A 22,574-nucleotide genomic window follows, 5' to 3' on the forward strand; every position below is an offset into this window, starting at 1 on the left:
TTACTGTGTAACACATAACCTGCAAAGAAAAGTAAAAGATTAGGTTGTACACTCTGATAAGAAAGGGGTCGACGTCACCTTAGTCGTGTGTAGCCTGCACTCAATGGTCATCTAGATTCCCTTCTCGTCTGTGCCTCGGCTCGCCTGGAGGTCACACCTCCGTAGTCACAGCTCCCTTCTCCGAGTCACTGGGACCTCTTCCTCATCGGCTACTCTCTCCTCTCTGGCAATTCTGCTATAAGAGTATCTGTCTCTGGGTTTTTCTCCGCCTTCAAGTTTATCATCTGTCTTCCCTGGAATAAGTAGTAGCTTTACTGCTAACGGCTAGATGCCGCCTACGGACTGAAGTAAGTGCCTCGTAATTGCCTCAGACTTTCACTAATATAGAGGTGCATTTCCTCATGGAAAATTCCGGCCCGTAACCTGCCGCCCACCAAATTCGTGTACCTCCCCGTACCAAGGACACTTTCCCAGCCGGCCGGCCTGATGTAGTGTCTTCGGCATGAAGAAAAATACAATCCTTCGATAAGGGCCGGTCTGAACCGGTTCTCTCCAAGCGAATAACACCTCATAACTAAAACATCCCCTTTAACCTAGAAGCATCTCAAGCTGCCAGAGCAGAAAGAAAGATGGAGTCTCTCCCGTTTGAGGCCTACCAGGCCTGAATTCAGCACGGCTCCATGAAATACCCTCACTACAGGGCAGGTTATCCCTAATACTAACGAATCTATCCCCTAGGATATGTGTGCAAGCCCTAGTCTATGGGGAAGAACACAGGATCATGTCGAAGTGCCTAGTAAATAGACTTCATTTACTACTCTAACCCTTAGGCTTGAATGGTGGGAGACTGAAGTCACCCTAATCACCCATCAACACAATAGGGCCGGGAAAATCGAGCAGTACAGCAGGCTAAAGAGCTGTCCCCTAACTATAGGCTACGTTTGATTCACTTTGTTTTTACATAGATGTTACAGGACTCCTGAATGGTTATATAAAGTCTGTTTGAGTGGGGATGCGAGATGTCTGAGATACTGTGCCCAGGAGGTGTCTTTCCTACACTTGGCCTGGTACTCCTCTGACATTACATGTTAATGGGAAACCGTTTTTGATGCTTTAGATAAGATGCTGGAGTTTCAAATGGAATAATCCTCCTTGATAGGTTTGCTTGGCTATGTGAGAAATGTACCTGTGGGGATGTAGAAAACTAGTGGCCATGCTTTTGCTTCTGGCTAAACGACTGATATCGATGTGCTGGGGCCCGCCGCCAGACACCTTGTGCTGCAGACTGGCATAAGGATGCGCGTGCTGTCATGGGCAGCTTTCAGACTACTGGGATCTTATGCCAGCAGTCACGCCCCAGGGACACCTGGGAACCATTGCGGAGGTACCTCACTACCAACAAACACGATGAAGATGATCTTCCCCCCTCAGATCGGGTTATAGACACAGAGTGGTGGAAGGAAGTACACCCGCAGTGGTTGAGCAAGCAGGCATAACGGTACACACCTTGAGGAGGCCGTCATGCCCTCCAGCCCCCCTCCCTCTCAAACCCTTTCTTCCCTTCTTGGCTCCCCCTTTTTCTTTGTCTGGGGCTGTAGTTATGACAGCGCAACTGTGAAAACAGTATTTGTAAAGCGCAAACTATTCACCTGTAAGGGTCTCAAGATCTGGGGGGGCGTCGGGGAGATTAAGTCAACTATTGCCCAGAGTCACATGATGCCGAGCTGCTATGCCTCTGGCGCTGGGGATCGAACCGTGAACCCCGCGCTCCAGAGTCAGCCGCCCTGGCCGCTGCGCAACACCTCTCCCAGGTATATTATTAGATATATTCTTTACCTCAGGGGTTGCACCACTGGTTTCATCCATGTGATAAACCACCAGGGGACTGAGACCAATCCAAAGGGAAGAGGAAAACATTGTAGGTTGAATTGTTCCTAAGAAAATTGAGGAAACATTTGTTTGGAAGAAAAGTAGGAACTGAGAAGTAGGCGTCTCTTTGGTCTGGATCAGTTGTTAAACTTTGGTTCCTGGACCTCTGGCAGTAAGGGGGTGGGGTGCCGCAAAGCCTACTCTAAGGGTCCACTACTGCTTAGGAAAAAAATAACTGATAAAGTTTATATAAATAAAGAAGGAAAATGTACATTTGTTAAAACATTTTGTTAATGTGAAGGAATTTGAAATTGGAGGCTACAAATTAAGTTGAAATCCTCAGAGCTTTGCAAGTCCATCAAACAGAATATAGTATGGAGGAGTGGCCTCAATTGAATTTTAAAAAGGCTTCCGTTACTAATAACCCTCCAAACTATCTGGCACAGAAATTGGTGCCTTCATGTGGCAACTGATCCTCCAGGAGTTCCAGTAACCTTCTACTGAAACCACAAAGATTCATCAAGAAGAAAACATACAACCGGCCTTCTCTGGGATGGCGCCCAGGATCTGGAATGCATTGCCCCCAAAAACTAGGCTGAATCCCCCTACTGCATCTATCAAAGAAAGTGAAATCTCTTCTCATGTCTAAATACACATGGTCCATGTTTATACCATTTTTGCTTTGTAGGGGACATAATGTTGTTTACTCTATGCCGGTTTGTTTCCTATATTTACCCTGAAAAGCGCTCTGATACTCTTGTTCGCGCCATATAAAACCTTCTAAATAAAATAAATAAATAAGATAAGAGGCTGTTCCAAACAAGGCCGATCTGGGAAGTCCGCACAGAGCGCTCAGATTGGCCCTTTAGTAATGCATCTTTCCAGACAATAGCACTTCCAGACTGAGCAACAAACTCTGCACTGATTGCATTACTTATACTGGCAGCTATCTGCACGAGTAACACAGCTCTTTTAATGTCAGTAATTTAACTGTTTCAAAGCTTTTAATGATTTATTAAACTTTACAAATGTGTAATTAATATTTTACTATGATCCTTTCGTTTTAATCGAAATTTGTATTGCAAAGGTTTTCAGTAACTATGCAAATGTATTAAATTCAAATTGTATGCATAATTATGCGTGAACTGAACTGAGGTACAAGTTTTTTTCTTTTTTCTTTTGGCACCTTCTAAAAGCAACAGATCTATCATAGACCGACTGTGTTTCAGGCCTGGTACCTCTGGATTCAGACAAATTCATGACTTATGATTGACCGTTCGGTTGACATTAGTGAAGGAAAACATTAAAAAGCTTGTAGTCTAATTTTATGAGGTAAAGTTATTAAATTAATACAATTTGCTATTTTGTCTTGATCGGTGAGACAATCACTCACATTGGATTTACACCTTCAACAGATCATGAAAAATCTGTCAGACTTGGCTTGAATTTTTACTTGATACCTTTTGAAAAGTATGCAATAGTGCTGAATATTTTGTTTAATTTGGATGTTTGCAGATTTCAGACAAAACTCATGTTGTGTTGATTTCATTTTCAGATTAAGCTGTATACAAAGCAGGGGACTTTGAAATATCAAACAGACTGTGCACCCAATAATGGTTACTTCATGATTCCTCTGTACGATAAGGTAAGAAAGCAGAATTACACAATTTCGGTCTCCGCCTTTTTGTCCTTGCACCAATTTTGTGGCACTTACGTTCCTGTCAGAAGTAGTAAGGGGCACAAATTGGATTTGTTTTGTCAATAGATGTCCACTTTTCTTCATGATACTGTACAGCAGCATCGTATGTGATCTACTTGTTATCGAGTGCGTGGTTGATATTCTGTTTTCATTTCCAATGATAGTTATTGGGTTAGTTGATGACTAAAGTAAGTGCATGTTTTGTTTTAGACAAAGTCCAACACAATCATTTTTTGCCTACATTCTGTGGCCACCAGACCATCAAGATTACACACAAAAACAGTGTGGCTTTTGTATTCATGCTTTATTACTATTTTTATAGGGGGATTTTGTTCTGAAGATAGAGCCTCCCCTAGGGTGGAGTTTCGGTAAGTAATTTAATATTTTCTTCTGAGATTAATTTTGAGAGGCCTAGGCCATTGATCCATTACTTGGGCTGTATTTGCACTTTGTCTACACATCCTGTTATGGTTTTTATTAACTAAAACAATACATTTTACATTGACATTACCTCTAATTTTTCTTCACTTTCCACCACCTTAAAGAGCCTCATGAGGCCTATTGGGTCATGTATCTGACAGATCAAAAACTGCAAAGATATTTATATGTAGCTTAATTATGAAATATGAACTGTAGTCCGTTGTCTCATTTGTCTTATCAAGATCTGTTTGCTCAGTGTATTTTTGTTTTGTGTCTACTTGAAGACATGGAGCTTTTTACTCATGCTTTGCTGTCCTAGATACCTGAATCATTGTGCAATGGAAGCTTTGGTACGCAGCCTAGATGAGTGTCTGTTCTGTTTGACATTTTCCTCAGCCACGTTTAACATTGGCAAGTGACAGCTTTTGTTTAAATCTTTGTGATCCTCAGACTTTGATGATAATGATAAGTAAGTGTACATTTTATTGGCGTTTCTGACTGCGTTCATTGCAGTCCCTCAACATATGCCCTTGGGCTGTCCCTGTAAGTAGTTGGATAAAGAATCTTTACCTTAGAAGAGGTGGTATGGAGGTTTTGAGGAAGTTATTGCAGACCTAATTGCATCGTTTCTTCTGTTTTAAAGGTGTTTTGCCTATTTCTGGCTAACAGGAATCACTGAAATATATTTTTTGTTTTCCATTACAATCTGTAACGTTTTCCAGGGATTTCACCTTTAATCGATAAAGGGTTTCAGAACTACAGAAGGGGGGCTCTGTTGTATTACGGTTACCTGTATAATGCTAAAGTTGTTATTGGAAGTACTTTGATTAGATCAGTGTGGATAGAAAGGACGTATACTGAATATAAATTAAACTGCCCCATATGAAAAGAGAGATTCTATCCGCTTTTCTATTAAAAACAATTTGATTTACAGAGCAGAATCTCTGGAAAAAATGTTTGCCTTTATTTCCTTAAGCAGGTTCTTAGCAGTGTTCTCAATCTCATGGTATGCTAAATTTAGAGGACACATGCTCATTGCAAGAATATTGTCTGATAAGACCTATTCTCCACAATTAAATGTGGGGTAATTTGGTAGCAGCATTGTGCACTCCTGTCTGGAGATTTAACAAGATGTAAGGATAAAATAGTTTTGTCTAATCCAGATGAACAAGCTCTGTGTCCCTTTGAAGCCACTATTCACAGCTCATGCTCCCTAATTTGTCATATAATTGTTTTGTTAGTATGTAATTTTGTTCAAGATGGGATTTTTACATTCATTCCTGGCGGAGGTGAGGGGACAAACTTGCAATAAATGGCGAGATACTACGTCTGTCTAGCTGTGGAGACCAGAGTGCGGACAATCTATTTTCTCTTGTCACTGACTCATATTTTGGTTATTCTTTGTAATTCCAGATTAGATGTCCTTCTTCCAGTGCAAAAAACATTTTGTTATGTGTTTCAAATATCATTGTATTTTTTGTGTGTGTAATTCAACTCCCAGGAGATTTTTATACTGGAAATGGTGAACACTTGGGTTCTACCTAGTCCATAGGTAAATAGATGGGAACTGAATTCTAGTTGAAGGTTACCTCAACAAAGTCCCCTAGAGTATGTACAATTCAAGGGTCCGCATTACGTTAATGACTGGTCCAGGACAAGAAATCCAGATTGGAGAGGGTGGCAAAGGCTTCTTAAGCAATGAATGACTCCACCAGTTAAGAAGAGAGAGCTGTGGTTTAGGATTATGATCTAGGGATGCCTTTAAGACATAATATCTCCAGAACTGTGAGGACAAGTCCGATTCAGCCAGTGGATTCACATTCACGCCAAGTAAAAACAATCCTAAACTAATTGGCCAAAGGCAGGAATATCATGATTTCCTGTGGTGCTGTAGTGGAACCCACATGTATTTGTATATGGATATAATACAGGCTGATCATGCCCCCAGTTCTGGAAGGTTTCCACGCTACACAACCCTCTGGATGCAGTCCAAGGTGGTACTTGGCCAGTTTTGGCCTCCTGGCTGCAAGGTTTGTCAGCTTTGTGTGTGACAAAGGTCCTCACGGGATTTTGTTGAGGGGTTCAATTAGCTGGCTCTTATTGCAGTCTTCTTGGTTAGTGAACAGCTCCTCATCAGGCTGAAGAGTTCAGCTCTCACTTATTCGAGGTATAGGGTGACTCTGTTTCCTAGGGCTTGTTTGAAGGCCTTAGTAGAGGAAAACCACAGGTGGGTCTTGTCTGGTAAATGTGGATTTGGGCAAGTGCAGAGAGTATCTGTGAAGGTCAGTTGGAATATGAGCTACTGGGTCAAGGAGGGTGTTATTTATCTTACTCTGTCGACAGTGGAAGGATTGTGGAGCTGGCCAAGATGCAAGCTTTCTTTAAAATTTAAAATGTTCTTCCCTTCTGGAGAAAGCACCTCTTCTTTTTTTCTTCCTCTCATTTATGTAGTCATACAGGCTGTTTAAACTCTCCTAGTTTGGGTCTAAAGAGCTGGCACCAACTTTCCCTCATGTCTAAAGTAGGGTTACTGCAGTCTCAGGCATGAGCAAGGAACAGAGACATGCTTATTATCTTATTCACATAGGATCAAGATAAATTGCAGATAACTATCATGGTGTGCAGGCACACACTGTTGTTCAGCCTGAATACGGTCTCCTAATCGTGGGTCATGCACTCCACTGCAAAGACAAGAACCTTCGTTATGGGGGCCAGATCAGAGTTTTCAGTGGAGAGGCTGGTGGGGATTCTGGTCTCCGGGGTGCAGGTAAAATGATCATAACCCCTGTGTCTACAATCAGTTGTCACAAACCAGTCCCCCATTGCCTGATATAAACGGTGTGTAATCACCCTCGACCACACATCACATTATTATTTAAGCTCTACTGTTGAATGTAAAGTCAAATCCTGCACTGCCAGTTGATTGTATAGTCTCTGCTTGTGGAAAAATATGTCCAGACAGAAATGAAGTAGAGATGGGTGGATCAGCTTTTCTACTTCCTTCTTGAACATCTGTCCAAACATCCACATTACCAGTGCATCCTAATTGTATTTATTTTACATTCTTATATACCACAGCTGCACCTGTTGTCATTAGTGCACTTAACAATTTAACAGCTATGTAGACAATATATTCATAACATGAAACAATGGAGTAATCAAAAGAAGGGCTGTAGGTGGTTGAGGTGATTGTGTGCGTGGGGTGAGCGGTAGTTGTAAAAATGGAGACCTATAGGTCCAGCCCTAGTCTCAGTACTCCGTAAGGGGAGAGGCCATTAGGGGTTTGGATGTGTGTGAGACTTTGCATAAATGGCCATGTTTTTAAGATCCGATGAGGCTCAACCTGCCCCCATCCCCACACTTCTGGGAAAAGATCATCTATATATTTTTGCGTGGGAGTGCAACACACTTATACCTGTAACATCCCCTATTAAGGAAACTTGTCATGCAGTATGAGACCCTGCAATTATTTGGGAAGAAAAGCTCTCAGTTCCTGGACTACCAAAACGTAGATGGAGGCCCTGAGAATTGTGGTTCATGCACGGATGACATTACAGAACCAGCCTGTCTTCCATTGCTGAGGCATTGCAAAGTTTCTTTTTGTTATCAGCACATGTTGCGCAACTTTGTGACCCTCCTCACTTACCATTGGAATAGGAAACTGTGCGCTAATGTACCTCACTGCATTTAAATTTGACAAGGAAGCACCATAGTGTTCTACAATGCACTTTGCACTGTCTGGCAAACACAAATTAACTCCTCTCACCTACCAGGAACAAGAGTTGTGCCATAAACCTATGGCGAATCCATAGGATTTGTTTGTTATGGTAGGTTCAGTACTGTAATCCGATTTTCAATCAACGGTCATCTCCACCTCCAGTTGTAGACTTCAGGGTCACACTGAACATATTGCAGGTAAAGGTATCACGTTAATCTTGGTTTAAGCAGTGTACAGGTATTCTATGGCTTTGTCATATATATTTTTTTAAATGAAGCCTTTAACGTTTTGATATTCTAACATTTATAAGGTGCTTAGAAACGTTCTTGAATTTTGGAAACTTTGAAATCTGTACCGAAATGAGCTGCAATATGCCAACTGTTATGTTTGGTGAGCCACAAATTGCTCTGCCATTCTTTCGCTAAGTTCACACTCTTTTCTCCTGTGTAACATTGGCTTTATCTTTTTTAGAGCCAACAAGCGTGGATCTGCATGTAGATGGAGTTAATGACATATGCACAAAAGGAGGAGACATCAACTTCATGTTTACAGGGTTTTCAGTGAACGGGAAGGTAAGGTGGATGCCAGAATTGAAAGAAGATGGTGGTTTCAAAGTGGATAATCGTCCATATTCACATCTATAGATTTGTTTGCATGTTACATCTTTGGCTGTCTGTTATACAAAATACAGTGTCTTAAAACCCTACATTTTACAGGAACCATGCAAGAAAATGTAAATTATTTTTTTGCCTTCTCCTATTACTTCTAATGTTTGCTGCATTTTATCTGAACCGCCTTATTTTTTTCTCATGGTGGCTTACAGGCCACCATAAGGAAAATATAAGGTGGTTTTCGTAAACTGCAGCAAACACTAAACTAAAAATGAAAAAAGAAAGTGCAAAAAGGCAAAATAAAAGAAGAAATAAAAAGGAAAAAGATTCGTATTACAGGGAGAAGCATAAGAACATTGTTGGAAAATAAAAATTTGAGAGAAAGGTACGAGGAGAAAAAAATAACATGAGAAGTAAAACAATTGCAAAATGAAATTTTGTAATTTATGTGCTAGATTCATAAATTAGGAAAATTGGCTGTGGCTTGGAGAGGAGACATGTTTTTTTTAAAAGTTAGAATCAGATGTGTTATGATTTTTCATAAGAAATGTGCTTTAAGTTATATTTTTTGCTTGGCAGTGCACCATTTTACATTGGCAACAAAACTGTATTCTTTTAGATTACTTATTAATTTTGCTAGTATTTGGAGCTTAGTCATGGTAATATTTATCACTGAGTGAATAATTGTGGATTACATTATTTAAATTTTTCCTTTTGGGGCAATATGAATCTGTACCATCCACTTGTAAGTCATTTTTACAGATGTTTCCTGTAGGCATATATTTGGACAGATTTCCAAGTTGCATTGTCAGAGCATTTCTAAATTGAGCTTTTTAGCCCACATTGATGGTTGCCAATGTATGCTGTCTGGGAAGGTGTAAGAATGTGACTGGTGTGTTTTAGGCTGTGTACTTCTTGAATGGCAAATATGTTTGTGATGGCCAATGGTGATTACTGTCTGATTGGTCAAACTGCCTGCCTGGTTTGAAAAGTTTTCACGATAAATTTGGTTGACATGCTATTGAGACTACTGTACACTTAGATTAAAATTAAAGTGAGGATTTTCAGATGTTTACTAATTCCAATAATTATTTGTAATCTTCTATATATGAAACTAAATGCATGTGCAACATCTTAGTTTGTGTTCTTTAAAGCAATGTGAATAAAATCTGAAACATATCCAAAGAGCTCTACTGAAGCAATCTCATGAATTAGAGTTTGCTCTTTCGTTATGTGAAATGGTTCTGCCTGAGATGTGGTCTCTAGGTAGGTCCTTGAGCTGGCTGCTTCAAGGAGACTCAGGATGTACGATGCTAAGTGGATTGGAGCCCTCATTTCAACCCCCCGAATGTTTTCCTTGATGTATGCCTATAACAATTGAGCAAAAACAGTCTAAAATATATTAGGTACCCTGTAAACATAAAACAACGAAAGGTGGTGGGTACCATGCTTGCAATTGGCCGCTGGGAATCGCTTGGACTGTGTTCCTGTCCATTGTATTTAGTGCCTCTGTGCCACCCTAGTTGTGGATCAACCAAATGCAAATCGGTCGCTTTCCTGCTCCACTACGAACAGCCCAATGTGATTTGGCAGGCCACATCCCCTCTGAATGGGAACACAAACATCCCCAAACCTATGGCTTGCTTGGCTTGAGGTGCAGCTTGAATCCAACGGCACAACAAGCAGAGAACCCATATCATGGCATAACCGTCATAATTAGTGGTTCACATCAAAACAACGTGGTGGGGGAGTGCTGGCAAACTTCTAACCTTTTAGCAGTCGCTACTGGACACATTCAGTCCATTTTTCTGCCACTTTAGCATTTGGTTGTTCCCCTTCGGTAGTGGCAATCAGTCTTGAACACTCCAATAGGAACAGTCCAGACTTTTTTTAGAAATATTTACCCTCAGTAGTTAACAGTGGTTGAGATTAGTTAAGTATTTCACACAGCTATTTTTTTTTTGCTTTTCTCAAACACACTGTGAAGGCAACAGACCTTAATCCGGTAACTTAAGTTGAGGTCAGAGGCAGAAACAAAATTTGCAGCAGATTGCTGTTGTGTGTATTCTGAATTGCTCAAATCTTTTTCCCCTTTTACATAGCTGCAGAAGGTTTAAGGCACCACTCAAAGTGTCATTGTTTGCATCACGCTTCATAACATGAGGTTTGAGATGGTGGGCTTTCAATCCCTTGGAGTGCACCCTCTAAGACCCTAAGTAAATGCTTTCTCCCCTGTGGATCCCACTTAAAGTGATCATGATTCTCCACAAACTCCACTGATTTCAGCTGAACCCTCAAGACCTCGTGTCCAGTTGGAAACCAAATCACGGCATAATTAGTGTTCCATGCAAGTGTATCTTAAAGACATTTGTTTTGCACGCCACAATGAGCTAGGTTGAAACAGTCTTGAACTAAATTCATAGCAAATATGTAGACCAGATTGTCACCTAGTAAACATGATCTGAAATTGTGAGTTCCAAAGTTTGCATGAGTGTAGAGTGTCTGATCCTTTCCGACTATGGGTTACCAAAACCCTTCAAAGGATATTTCTTATCTCCTTGTGCTTCTAGAAGCTGGAGCCCAGAGAAGCTTTTAATTCTTGATTCAGTTAGATGTATTTCACTTTCCGCAACCTCATGACTGTGGTGGGGCGTGTTTCTTTCTAGTCTTGCTGTCCGTGCTTTGGGACCATTATATGGCTCTACATGTGGATGTGCCTGCACCATGCAAGACTCTAGATGTATTGGTCACTTGAGGAGATGATGCAATTCTTAGTTCCTGGTTGATGGTAGTTGGTTACCTGGACTCTTCTTTGGCTTGTACAGCTGAGGTGGAGGGTTCCTAAATTCCATTTGTGGCAAATGTTGATGTGCCTTGAGTAGCTTAGAATGCAAGCTTCCAATTCACTTCGGAACGAATGGCAAGGTCATTTTTGTGGCTCTAGAATCATAGATATGAAAGTGGGACAGATGCATGCATGCACGCACGCACACGTTCAGACACGTCTTTCTCTTTTTGTTTCTTTCTTCCCTGGTCTCCCATCTTCTTTCTCTCTCCCTTCATCTTTCGCGTTCTCTCGCATGTCATCTCTCTCTCTCTCTCTCGCATGTCCTCTCTCTCTCTCTCTCTCTCTCTCTCTCTCTCTCTCGCATGTCATCTCTCGCTCTCGCTCTCTCTCACACATTTCCTATGTTTCTCTCTCTCTCTCTCACTCTCTCACTCTCTCTCTCTCTCTCACTCACTCACTCACTCACTTTTCCTATGTTTCTCTCTCTCTCTCACACATTTCCTATGTCTCTCTCTCTCTCACACATTACCTATGTCTCTCTCTCTCTCACACATTTCCTCTCTCTCTCTCTCTCTCTCTGACTCACTCTCTCTCTCTCTCTCTCTCTCTGACTCACTCTCTCACTCTCTCACTCTCTCACTCTCTCACTCTCTCACTCTCTCACTCTCTCACTCTCTCACTCTCTCACTCTCTCACTCTCTCACTCTCTCACTCTCTCACTCTCTCACTCTCTCACTCTCTCACTCTCTCACTCTCACACACACACACACACACACACACACACACACACACACACACACTTCCTATGTTTCTCTCTGCTTTACTGTATCTCACACTCCCTTGCTCTTTTTCGGTCGCTCCCTTTCTTTGTCTCTCACTTCAGGAAACTGATTTACTAGAGTAGAGCCTGATTTGCAGTGTTGCCATGGACTCTCAAATCCTCTTAAGTATTCAAGCTCCACCCCTGTCGCCCCCAGTCAGCAAAAGGGAGCACTCCTCTGTCTCTGAATGACTGCCTGTTTCTTTGTGCTGCTCTGCTACCTGCTGTCAGTAGGAGCCTTTAGTTGCCTGGCAAAGATTAGACTGCATCTGCCTTAGCAGGTGTATTTACCAAGCAATATCACAGTTTCAGTGATGTTTAGCCACTTGTGTCTCCCCAGAGTGGAACATAAGATAATAAAGAATATAAAGAGCAAAATATTGACGTGACCGGGGTATGCTCCAATTTACGAGGCTATTTTCTAAACAATGTAGAACATTACTAAAATCAGTGCTTCACCAATGGTAGCAATTTTGTCTAGTTTAGCAGTCAAGTCAAAAATATGAATGATGCTTCAGTATTTATCTGATTATTACAGGTCATCAGCAAAAACCAGAATTCGGGTCCTGCTGGGGTCCAGGTGATATTAAGAAAATCTGGAGCGGAAGTGGCAATACAAACCACTGTTACTCAACCTGGAGGAAAGTAAGTGGAGTTTTTTAAATCTGCAAACTAAAGCAGAAAGCTACATGAAATATGTTTCTTCTGATTGGTTCTACAACCAGGCCTATTGCTCTAAATTATTACAATCTTATTGGCAGAAAAGTAACTCGCAACTTTTTTAAATTTTAGGTTTTCTTTCTTTAAAGTTCTTCCTGGGGAATATGAAATTCTCGCCTCACATCCGACGTGGATATTGAAAGAAGTGAGTGCTCGGCAAATTTGTTTTTTTATTTTAATTTTATTTGTTGTCTGAAAACACAGGCTCCACCCCATTGGGTTTGAGAGTGCTGTACAGAGAAAATATGAAACAAGATGCAGAAAGCAAACTATGCAATGAGTATAGAAACATAACATACATATTTTGGTAAAAAGTGCATTTGTTCCAATATTTACAATGGTAGGGAAGATTACAATACTTTTTTTGTTTGATCTGTTTATTATGTTTCATTCTTGCAATATACATATATCAATCACATATAAGTTAATTACAACCAGTATACATTTACAACAGTCAAGTCATTTACAGACATCAATTGCAATATAGATATAGCTCGGCCAAACTGGCCGCAAAGATAACATGTAGTGAGCCAAACCCCATATAGGGGGACTGAATCGGCCCCATCAGTGCCATATACACATTGTTGAGATGTCCGAATCATAGATCATGTGTCGTAAACAATTACAGTACACGTACATTTCTCCCAATGACTATAGGCTTCTTGGCCGTTTCTTCGGGATTGGTGATCAAACCACCCTATAAAGAACCAACAATAAACGAACCATAAACCAATAAAAAAAAAAAAGGAAGGGAAAATAAAAAAAAAAAGGGGGTGGGAGAGAAGGGAGGGCAGGAGCTGCACATTAATACAGTAGACAATCGAAAGCCACCACAAGAATTCCTATAGGGCAGGTCCTGATGTGCCCATGTGAGTCGTGAGCTGTAGCACCATGAGCCAGTATTTAGTAATTGTTGACCACTATTTTTGAGTGTTCCAGGGAATGAGCATATTGCAATATGTGTGCGTCTTGTATTTACATAACATCTGAGGGGTCCTCTGGAGTTACAGCCCCCTGAAGCGCCGTCAAGATGGCACTCCAAGCAGACGAAATAGGGTATTTTTGCAACCCCAGTGGACCCTCTTTTAATAGGGAAACCGTTTCAGCTTTCGTCCAATTAAATATTGCTTGTGTCCAAGCTTTAATTGGTTGAGGGGGGTCTACAGCCCTCCATTGCCGCGTGACGAGCTGCTTGGCTACCGCCAGCCCCAGATCCAGGAAGCGTGAGGTTACCCTGTTTTTCTTATCTCTGGGAAATATCCCCACTATACAGACCTCTCACGTGTGCGGCAGTGCCCTGTCAGTGCTTACATTCAGAAGCTGAGTCACGTCTTGCCAATATTCACACAGTCGAGGGCACAACCAAAGCATATGTAGGAGATCTGCATTCACTAATGTGCTGCACGGGCAGCAGGGAAGATTACAATACATAGTGTGAGTGATGAGAAGTAAAATGTCACCCACAGCATAGATGGTAAGTTCAGCATCAGCCCAAATTGTCTTGCAAAGCAGCCACACTCTGCATGTCGAATAAAATAAATGATGTGGAACCCTAGTTCATCGTCGGCACAATAGGTCTTGCAAGCGCTAACCAAAGCAGACTAGATTACAGCAGAAGATCCAACTGGGAGAGACAGGCTATTGACATATTGTAATGCCACAGTGTGTACATTCGCTTACTGGAGAAGTTTGTCAACCTTCATGGAGTTGAAGAACTACCGTAAATTTCATTTGCATCGTGAAACTAGTTCTTACAGATACGTAATTCCAGTTGTAGTCAAGTGGCAGCCTGATCCTTTCACAAGCTTTAAAAATTTCATGAGCGTGCCCCACTTATCTGTAGCGACTGGCGAGAATAGTAGAGCTCTGGTGGGATTTCGAGTCTTCACTATTTTGTCATAGGAACAATTTCTGAGGTAGAAGGTGGGTGGAGTAAGTTATGCTCACAATTTTGATAATAAAATTGCCTTTGTGCAAAATATTTCCGCTTTAGATTTTTATTACTTCCCACTGTTGATTGTAGGGGTTGAGATTTAGGACTGTGAATTGTCAGTGCTACCACCCTTTTTGGCTGTTTTACGTGCGTCGTTTTATGTTGCGTTGTTACGGTATACCCTGGTTCAGTACATGAATGTAAATATTGGTTACAACTATGTTTAAAAACTTTTTATTGAGAACATAGGATTTTAATTTGTTGGATCGTCTTTGTATATTTATTCATTAGATGTTAAAATAAATCCTATGGAACTGTGTAACTTCCTAGGTTTTCACCACTTTTATATCCCGTTTAATTTTATGGTGTTGGATCTATGACTGTAAAAGATTATTATTATTTTTTTTTTTAACACAAGGCAAAGTGTTTTATATTGTTGGTTACAACATTGTATATTTACATATTGTTTTTCACGTTACTGTTATGGCTTTAATTAATTGCTGCAATAAACTAGAACAAGCCAGATTGTTTAACCTTTGTTTGATGAAGGATTGTTTTTTTCTGATGTTGGTGAGATGTTTTCTGAAATGTACACTGCTCATGTAGATTCCAGGCTGAAGTTCGGGCATGAATTTAGTGCTTGTTTACTGTGAGAATGGCTTAGCCAGACATTTGGAATTGTATTCGAACCCTACCAAGAATGTAAGAAAGTAATTACATGCTAGTATCCTGCTAAAATCATATGAACGCAAGAAGAAAAGAACCTTTATTAAGTGTTCTTTATCCTCTTCTTTTTTCCCCCTCACATTCCTTTAATCCCTACTTCCTTGCTTTAAATTGTCTGGTGTTTAAATCTTTGAGTACTTGCACTGATTGCATTTGTTAGAGGAACTCTAGCATTTCGAAGCAGGGGTGTATAAATGTCAGTGAGACAGTACCAGCACTGCTTAGGAAGAAGCGAGTACTCTCGCATTTTTTAGTACCTACCGTGAGCTACATCCAATTCAAAAACTGGTTTCCCCCAAGTTTTTAATACGTTCATTTTGATTGGTTTGTGAATTCTATCAATCCATGCGTACTATGTACTGTTATCATAAAATCATCACTACAGGGATTTTATCTGGAAAACAAAGTTATTCCCATAAAGGCATGCATCTAACCCACTGTAGTAGCAAGACTGAGATAACATGTCCAAACCCCAAATGCAGCCTTTGAAATGTAATTAAAAGGTACAACACCTAAACACCTGTCATGTTGTGTCAAAACTCTCTTGGTTCTGCTCCCCATTGTAATATTTCTCCTTTTTTGGATCGCTGGGACATAGCACAAATGGCCTATCTAGTTCTTCTCTGTAGCACTCCTTCAGTTACAGCCTTTATATGTGGCTGTTGCTGGGTGCCATCCGTCTTGCCATGGTATTATATGGTAAATGGGTGCAGAATGTCTAGCCCTCTCACACTGACCTGTATTCTTGGTTAATTGTGATATTGACTACCTGTAAAAGATCCTTTATGCTACCAAGGCAGGATTGGTAAAGTGTGCCTCTCCTATTGTGGCATTGTGCTTGTTTCCAATTCACACATATAAGTGCCTACACCATGCCACAGTTGGGGAAGCATAAGAGGAGGTGAAATGAGCCTCTTGCAGGCTCAACAGTAGCCAGTCTGGTTAAACTATGAACATTTCTTCTGAAAAGAAAGAAAGGATTTCAACTCTCTGAGAAAGGCGTGTGAACATGAACGGTGGCCTCGTTCTTATAACTGCACATTTTAAAATTGATGACCTCTGAAGCTTAGTTTTATACCATAAACTCTGAATTTGACCAACAACACTGCTTTCACACTTTTCCCAGCTTTATGTCGTATTATGATTAAACCCTTGTTTATCTGGCTGGGATTTGCATCACACACTTGGCTGCTTTTATCTGCAGTCTTTCCTTTGAACCTTGCTTAAATGTATAGTGCACTTTGCCGGTAGGGTAGCACATAGCAGCTGATTTAGAGTTGGGTGATAATTGTAAATCTACCGATATGTGGAAGAAGTGCAGTCTCTCATTGTGTCAATCCTTGCTACCATAGGGCGATGGTAACTCTACTTGAGGATTCTCCACTAGCTGTTTACCCTTTACACTTATCACCCAGTTATAATACAGCTGAGTAATATGTTGCTTAGAAAGTTCTTCTGGATTGTGATGCCAAGTTAACTATATATCTGATCACCTAGAATTGTGGATCTCGATGTACAACTCATGTTAATGGTTCTTTATAGGCAAGTGCTCTGGTGCGAGTAACAAATTCCAATGCCCATTTGGCTCACTCACTCGTGGTTGCGGGCTATGATGTTTCAGGATCTGTGCGCAGCGACGGAGAACCTATGAAAGGCGTTATGTTTCTTCTCTTCTCGCCCACTGTGAAGGGAGAGGTAAAGGAGCTTTTTTTTTATTTCTGAGACAAGCTGCTTGACTTGTTTTTAAAACAAACATTGATGTAATATAGAATTTATTGGCAGACACTCTCATAACCTATCAAGAGTGTGTGCTGTTCAAATAACTTCAGAGTAATCTATTATTGCATTTGATCCGACAGGAGATTTTGGGATGTAACAATACTCCAGTAGAAGGTTTCCAGTCCAAAGATGACTCATTATCATACCTGTGCAGCATTTTGTCAAAGGAGGATGGTTCCTTCACCTTTATTTCACTTCCAAGTGGGAAGTACACCGTGGTAAGTGATAACATAGTTTTTTCTTAATAATAACTTGTTTTTTTATAGAGCGCTTGATAGAACAAGGATTGCAAGTGCTGTAAATAACAAATGTTATTAATATTCAACTAAGAGTAAATTAAATGAAGATGTTGTTCAAAATGAATGAGTAGTTCAGTAGCTTTTTTTTCTTTTGTTGTACATTTAAAATGTCTACAATTAATTTACATTATTTAACACCGTTATTTTTACAATTATGTGTAAAACATTTTTACTTTGCCCCCATAGTTTACCATGGGGAGACTCTGCAGTTAGGGCAGAGATCACTGTGTGGTACAGTTTAGGGGGAAAACTGGAAAAGTGTATTAAACTTGGAAAAAGTAAAAATGATTTTATGTTAAAGCCTTAAAACCTGTTAAAAGCACCCTGCATTTTGGAAATGCTGCATGGGGTGCTGTATTAAAAACTCAGAAATGCAACATGTTGGTGCACATCATGGACACTAACGTCTCAAAGCACAGTGTTTGATGACTCCAAGAATTCATGAGGTCATGCCTGGACTTTCATAAACAGGTGGGTGAGAAACCACAATGGTCATCTGTTCTGGCAGGTCTGAGTCTTCAAGTGTTTTTAAGCACAGTAGACTGGCAGCATTTACTTTCTGCTATGGGTTTTACAGTGAAACTGTGCTGGAAAGCGCAGGTTATTGCCTTTAAACATAAGTGAACCAAAAGAAAGGTAGAAAGCCTGTTGGGCACTGTCGTAATTTAAAAACTAGCATGAGCTGCATCCTCTTTCCATACCATCTGGTTTTTTTTTTATAATCCTTGTATGAGCACATGCTTGCTAAGTAATCTCTACGGCATTAGGGGGCTTTATTTTGTCTGAGATAAAGGAGGCTACTTCTTTTCACTTCTCAAACAACTAAAATCCCTCTCAAAGTAGTTGTTACTTACTTGTAAGATTTCTGGCTGTAGCTTTTGTAATGGAAGACCTAGGAAAGGTTAGTTTCAATCCGCAGCTACAATAAGATATTACTCTGTTCTACATGTCTTGATGGCGTACATTAAAATAGTGGAGTAAGAAAAATGCACAAGGCTTATGTTTACTGCTATACTTTACTGTTAGTCTCAAATGAATGCCTTCTCACTGCAAAGCAGTAACAGTATTATGCACCCCTTTAAAAGGATTCTAATTGCAAAGGAAATCTAAAATATCTGCTTAACCTCCTAAGCAACAGGAGGGAAAAATAAAAGGAGGATCCTGGTGTCAAAGGTGAAGTTTTGCTGTTGTGTAATCAACTGGCTCTGTTCCATACTAAAAAGTGCACACTAAAAAGTGCACATTCATATTGTGCTTAGTACAGGACATCACCTTGCAGGAAAAGCAGAAATGATGCCACATCAAGGCACTAGGCTCTAAGAGTATTTGGGCACACACAATGCATGGTACTTGCTAAAACACTAACTGGTGTAATAAATGTGTGCAGGTCTTCTTATCCTATGTTGCTTCAGTTCATGCCAGGAAGTGATTAAGCAGGTGTTGTGTTTTCTGTATTATGCTAGTTTTATCCAACAAGGCATAGAAATAAATTCTCACTTTTTCCTTTACACAATCCACCCTCCTTCTCTTCATCATTTTCTCTCACTTTCTAATGCTGTCACTTATGCACAAGGTTGCATATTTTCCTATGTGTTAATTTGGGGTGTTCAAAATTGGGTTACTTTGCTCTCACAATTGTGAAAAATGTTGGGAAAATAATGCGTATCGAAGTGAAATGCAAAACCACAATTTAGTGCTATACATTGTGTCAATTTTCAACAAGAGGACTTCTTTTGCGCCCAAAAAATAGTTCGGAAAACATGATTGTTGTGCACCCACCTTATAATTTCACTGCAAACAGTTGCGTAATTATGCTACGTGGCGTAGTTTTAGAAATTTTGAGTAACCAGCGTAACATGAAATTACACAATTTATGACAACTTAATTTAAAGTTCAGCTGTGCCTAGTGTTAGGTGTGTCAATCCATAGGGAGCATATCCCTGCTTCACAAGTTATACCAGTAGATCCTCTTTATCGCTTCCAGTGCATATGCCACATAATCATACCTGTTCAGTAGTGAGATTTCTGTTTTAAAAAAATTCAGACATCTCTTTGTAGTGTGTGCTGAACACATTTCTACTATATACAGGTTGCCTTCCTTTGTTTTTTTGTTTTTTTAATACCCTCAGGTCAGATATTGAGGGGCCAAACCTGGATCAGCCATCCATTCATTCACTTTGTACAGATATTCGTTTTGGCTCACACTTAATCTTGATATTGCTCAGCAGTTCTTTGAGTCTAAATAGGATTCTGTAGCATTATGGCTTGAAGGCTTTAGTTTACTGGATCAACATATGAAAGTACAAAGGTGTTTTGTTGATTAGCATTCAAGTTGACCCCAGTCCTTTCTCCTATAGCTACTTGCATCATTTACAGAATCTCAAGTTGCGTTTTTGAGAATTGAAGCCCTCACTACACTTCAGAAGGGTGCTTATGACACCAGTGTTCATGGAGTGTAATATCAGGGAACCTGAAAATGATTGCAAATATGGAGAATGTGGGGAGCAGATCAAAGAGGCTGGCTTTTGAATCCACAAGTCAAAAATAGCAAATCTGATGGTCTTTAAAAGAATTTCAGTTTTGAGATTAAGGAATTTTTCTAGAGATTGATGGACAGAGTACTCCGTCACAACGTAGTGGACGCTTGCCATATTTCAAGTGCATTACAGCCTATGGCACTTGTAATACAGCCGCCAGGACATCCTACGTGATTTGACAGAGTATACAGTCCACCAAAGTCTACCTCAATAACGTTACTACCTCATTTGATACAGTAGAGCATGATTCGGAACTGATCAAAATTGCTTACATTTTATTAATATGATCTTTAGACAAAGTACCCCTTGCTGTATAAGGCTAATGCAAGTCACCTACGAGTTTTATGGCCATGTAGAGGACAGATACTGAAAGCTGTGTACCTTTAAAAGGTCATGGAACTCCAAGGAGACTTGTACTATCCTTAAAATGTACAGCAGAGGGTATTTTATTCCTCCCAATACTTGGTCAAGCCATCACCATTCCTGAAAAGCAGTTACATCCTTGGTGTCTTTCTCTTTGATATGAAAAGACAATATGGTTGCAGGCAGGAAGAATAAAAGTGGAATCTAGTTCAAATTTAAAAGCATCAAAATGCAGTAATTTGCAGCGAAACAAAATTAGAATCAGTTTAATGCAAGTCCAATTAAAAGCAGTGATGTGGCTCAGAATGTGTATAAAAATGTAGAAAGAATATATTTTTCCTGTATTGACCTTTACTGTGCAAAAAAATAAGCATGTTGCTATGACTAACTAATTTCTGCTCATCACTATTCGATTTAGAAAAACAGATCATAAGCATTAAAATCTTGTTTTTGTTTTCATTGTGCTGTTCATGGTGCAGCTGCAATGATACTTTGTGATGCGCTCGTTCGTTTTTTTTACCTTGGCTGCTGCCTTTGGTAATTGGAATTAGAACGTTGCAACTCGACTATAATGACTTATTACAGTTGAGCAGCTATGTTGTTTCATTACTGTGGGTGACTAGAGACCTCACAGGTCTCTTCTAATAAGGATATTAGGAATGAGCTTTTATACGCCGATTGCAGGCTCATGCGTATTATATGGATAATAATGTTTGTGTCCCTGGAGGTGAAAGAGAGTAAAGCACTGTGTAGCTGGCATAAGGTAACAAGTAGGATACTAAAAGATTTACAAAAGAGGTCTAGGATATAGATACAGCACTTATCACAGTCTTGGGAATATCAGTCAAAGTAAGGTGCAAGGATCAAGGAAGCAAGACCCCTTCGCTTCCTCAAGAGGTGGAAGAAACTTCCACTCTAAACAATTTATAGGATTTTAGATCCGCACTCAGATGAAAAGTACAAGTCCATCCAATTAATGTATTTTTAAAATGTTCTTTATTTTCGTATTCTTTCTTTTAGTAGCCAACGCGTTTCGTCCTATTTGGGGACTTCTTCAGGGCTACAACATAAATAATAACTATTATTAAAAACCATTAACCATAAAAACTTTTTGTCTTACATAAAATACAGTCAGGTTTATAGTTATAATAGCGTTAGATCAGTGAATTTTTTTCAAAATCATGCGAATTCACAGATCCAATTTAACCAGACACACACTCCATCATAGCGAAATGTAAAAAAACGTTATTCAAAATGTACCAGTGTGGACATCAGACAGTATGGGAAAACTCATTGAGTACTGTCTAGTATCAGATGCACAAATCACACTGAGATTAGGCGAATTCCATTTCAGCACAAAATCACATATAGACGCAAATTGCTTCTAAAGAGAAAGGGAGATAATTGTTGTGTCTTTTCTTTTATGTCTAATTATACATTACTCCCATACATCATTATATATTCCAACAAGAATTCTAGTTTCAATACCTCAATCCATGTTCTTCATATGAGAGTCTGAATGGTTCTCCTTTCGCTGGTTGTACCTCATTTTTCTCTCTATAAAGGTATATTACAATAATTGCATCTATTCCTTAGTGATATTTTAAATATCAATCATATATCAGTACATTGTATATATTAAAATATTAATCATAACAAAAAAATCTGTGACCTCCTCAAATTTCTTATTCATATGCATACAAGATATTGGGAGCTAGGGCATAGCATTCACAACATTTGTTTATGCAAAATTACATACATTTTAGACCAATTCAAAACATCATACCTTAGAAAATGCTCATTTGTGTTAAGTTATATGACGACAGGTAGACGACCATCCTAAGTAAAGGACGACATGTGTTTTGAAAGCTTTCTTTAGGTAATCACTATTACAGGCATCTAATAGAAGGAGATAAAAGTAAAAGAGAACCCTCCTATGTTTGACTGACATACATATATTGTCACAGTTCTACAAATATCATTCCTATTCGCTTGTTTCAAAAAGAGTCAACTGCCCCCATCAACCCCAAGAAGTCAAAGAACGAGGCTATTCTAGCCCTAATATGCATCCTTTATCGCACAACAAAATGGCAGGGTCCCCCCCGTATCAGCAAACAAATTCACTAGCTGAATGTGCCACTTCAAATGGAAAGGGGTCACTGATCTCACGAGTTGTAAATTCATCAACACGAACTAGTCTGATAGGACAAGATCGGAACATGCACACTCAAGCAAATATGTAACGGTAACCGCCATCTTAGAAAGGCAGTCATAACCAGAACCAATTACGTA

The 22,574-nt window shown here is 39.8% G+C and overlaps 1 protein-coding gene across 1 annotated transcript in view; it reads left to right on the forward strand.

The window, feature by feature from the left end:
- Positions 1-22,574, forward strand: part of LOC146789754 (BOS complex subunit NOMO1-like) — a 343,657-nt gene that overhangs the window by 27,859 nt on the left and 293,224 nt on the right. The window contains exons 2-8 of the mRNA XM_085632091.1: positions 3,425-3,514; positions 3,891-3,936; positions 8,178-8,278; positions 12,464-12,570; positions 12,718-12,790; positions 16,847-16,999; positions 17,164-17,301. Coding sequence (XP_085488217.1) covers positions 3,425-3,514; positions 3,891-3,936; positions 8,178-8,278; positions 12,464-12,570; positions 12,718-12,790; positions 16,847-16,999; positions 17,164-17,301 — 708 coding nt within the window. The remainder of the gene's footprint in view (positions 1-3,424; positions 3,515-3,890; positions 3,937-8,177; positions 8,279-12,463; positions 12,571-12,717; positions 12,791-16,846; positions 17,000-17,163; positions 17,302-22,574) is intronic.

The sequence above is a fragment of the Triturus cristatus genome, chromosome 10, assembly GCF_964204655.1.
Source record: "Triturus cristatus chromosome 10, aTriCri1.1, whole genome shotgun sequence".
In the NCBI taxonomy this organism is placed as follows: domain Eukaryota; kingdom Metazoa; phylum Chordata; class Amphibia; order Caudata; family Salamandridae; genus Triturus; species Triturus cristatus.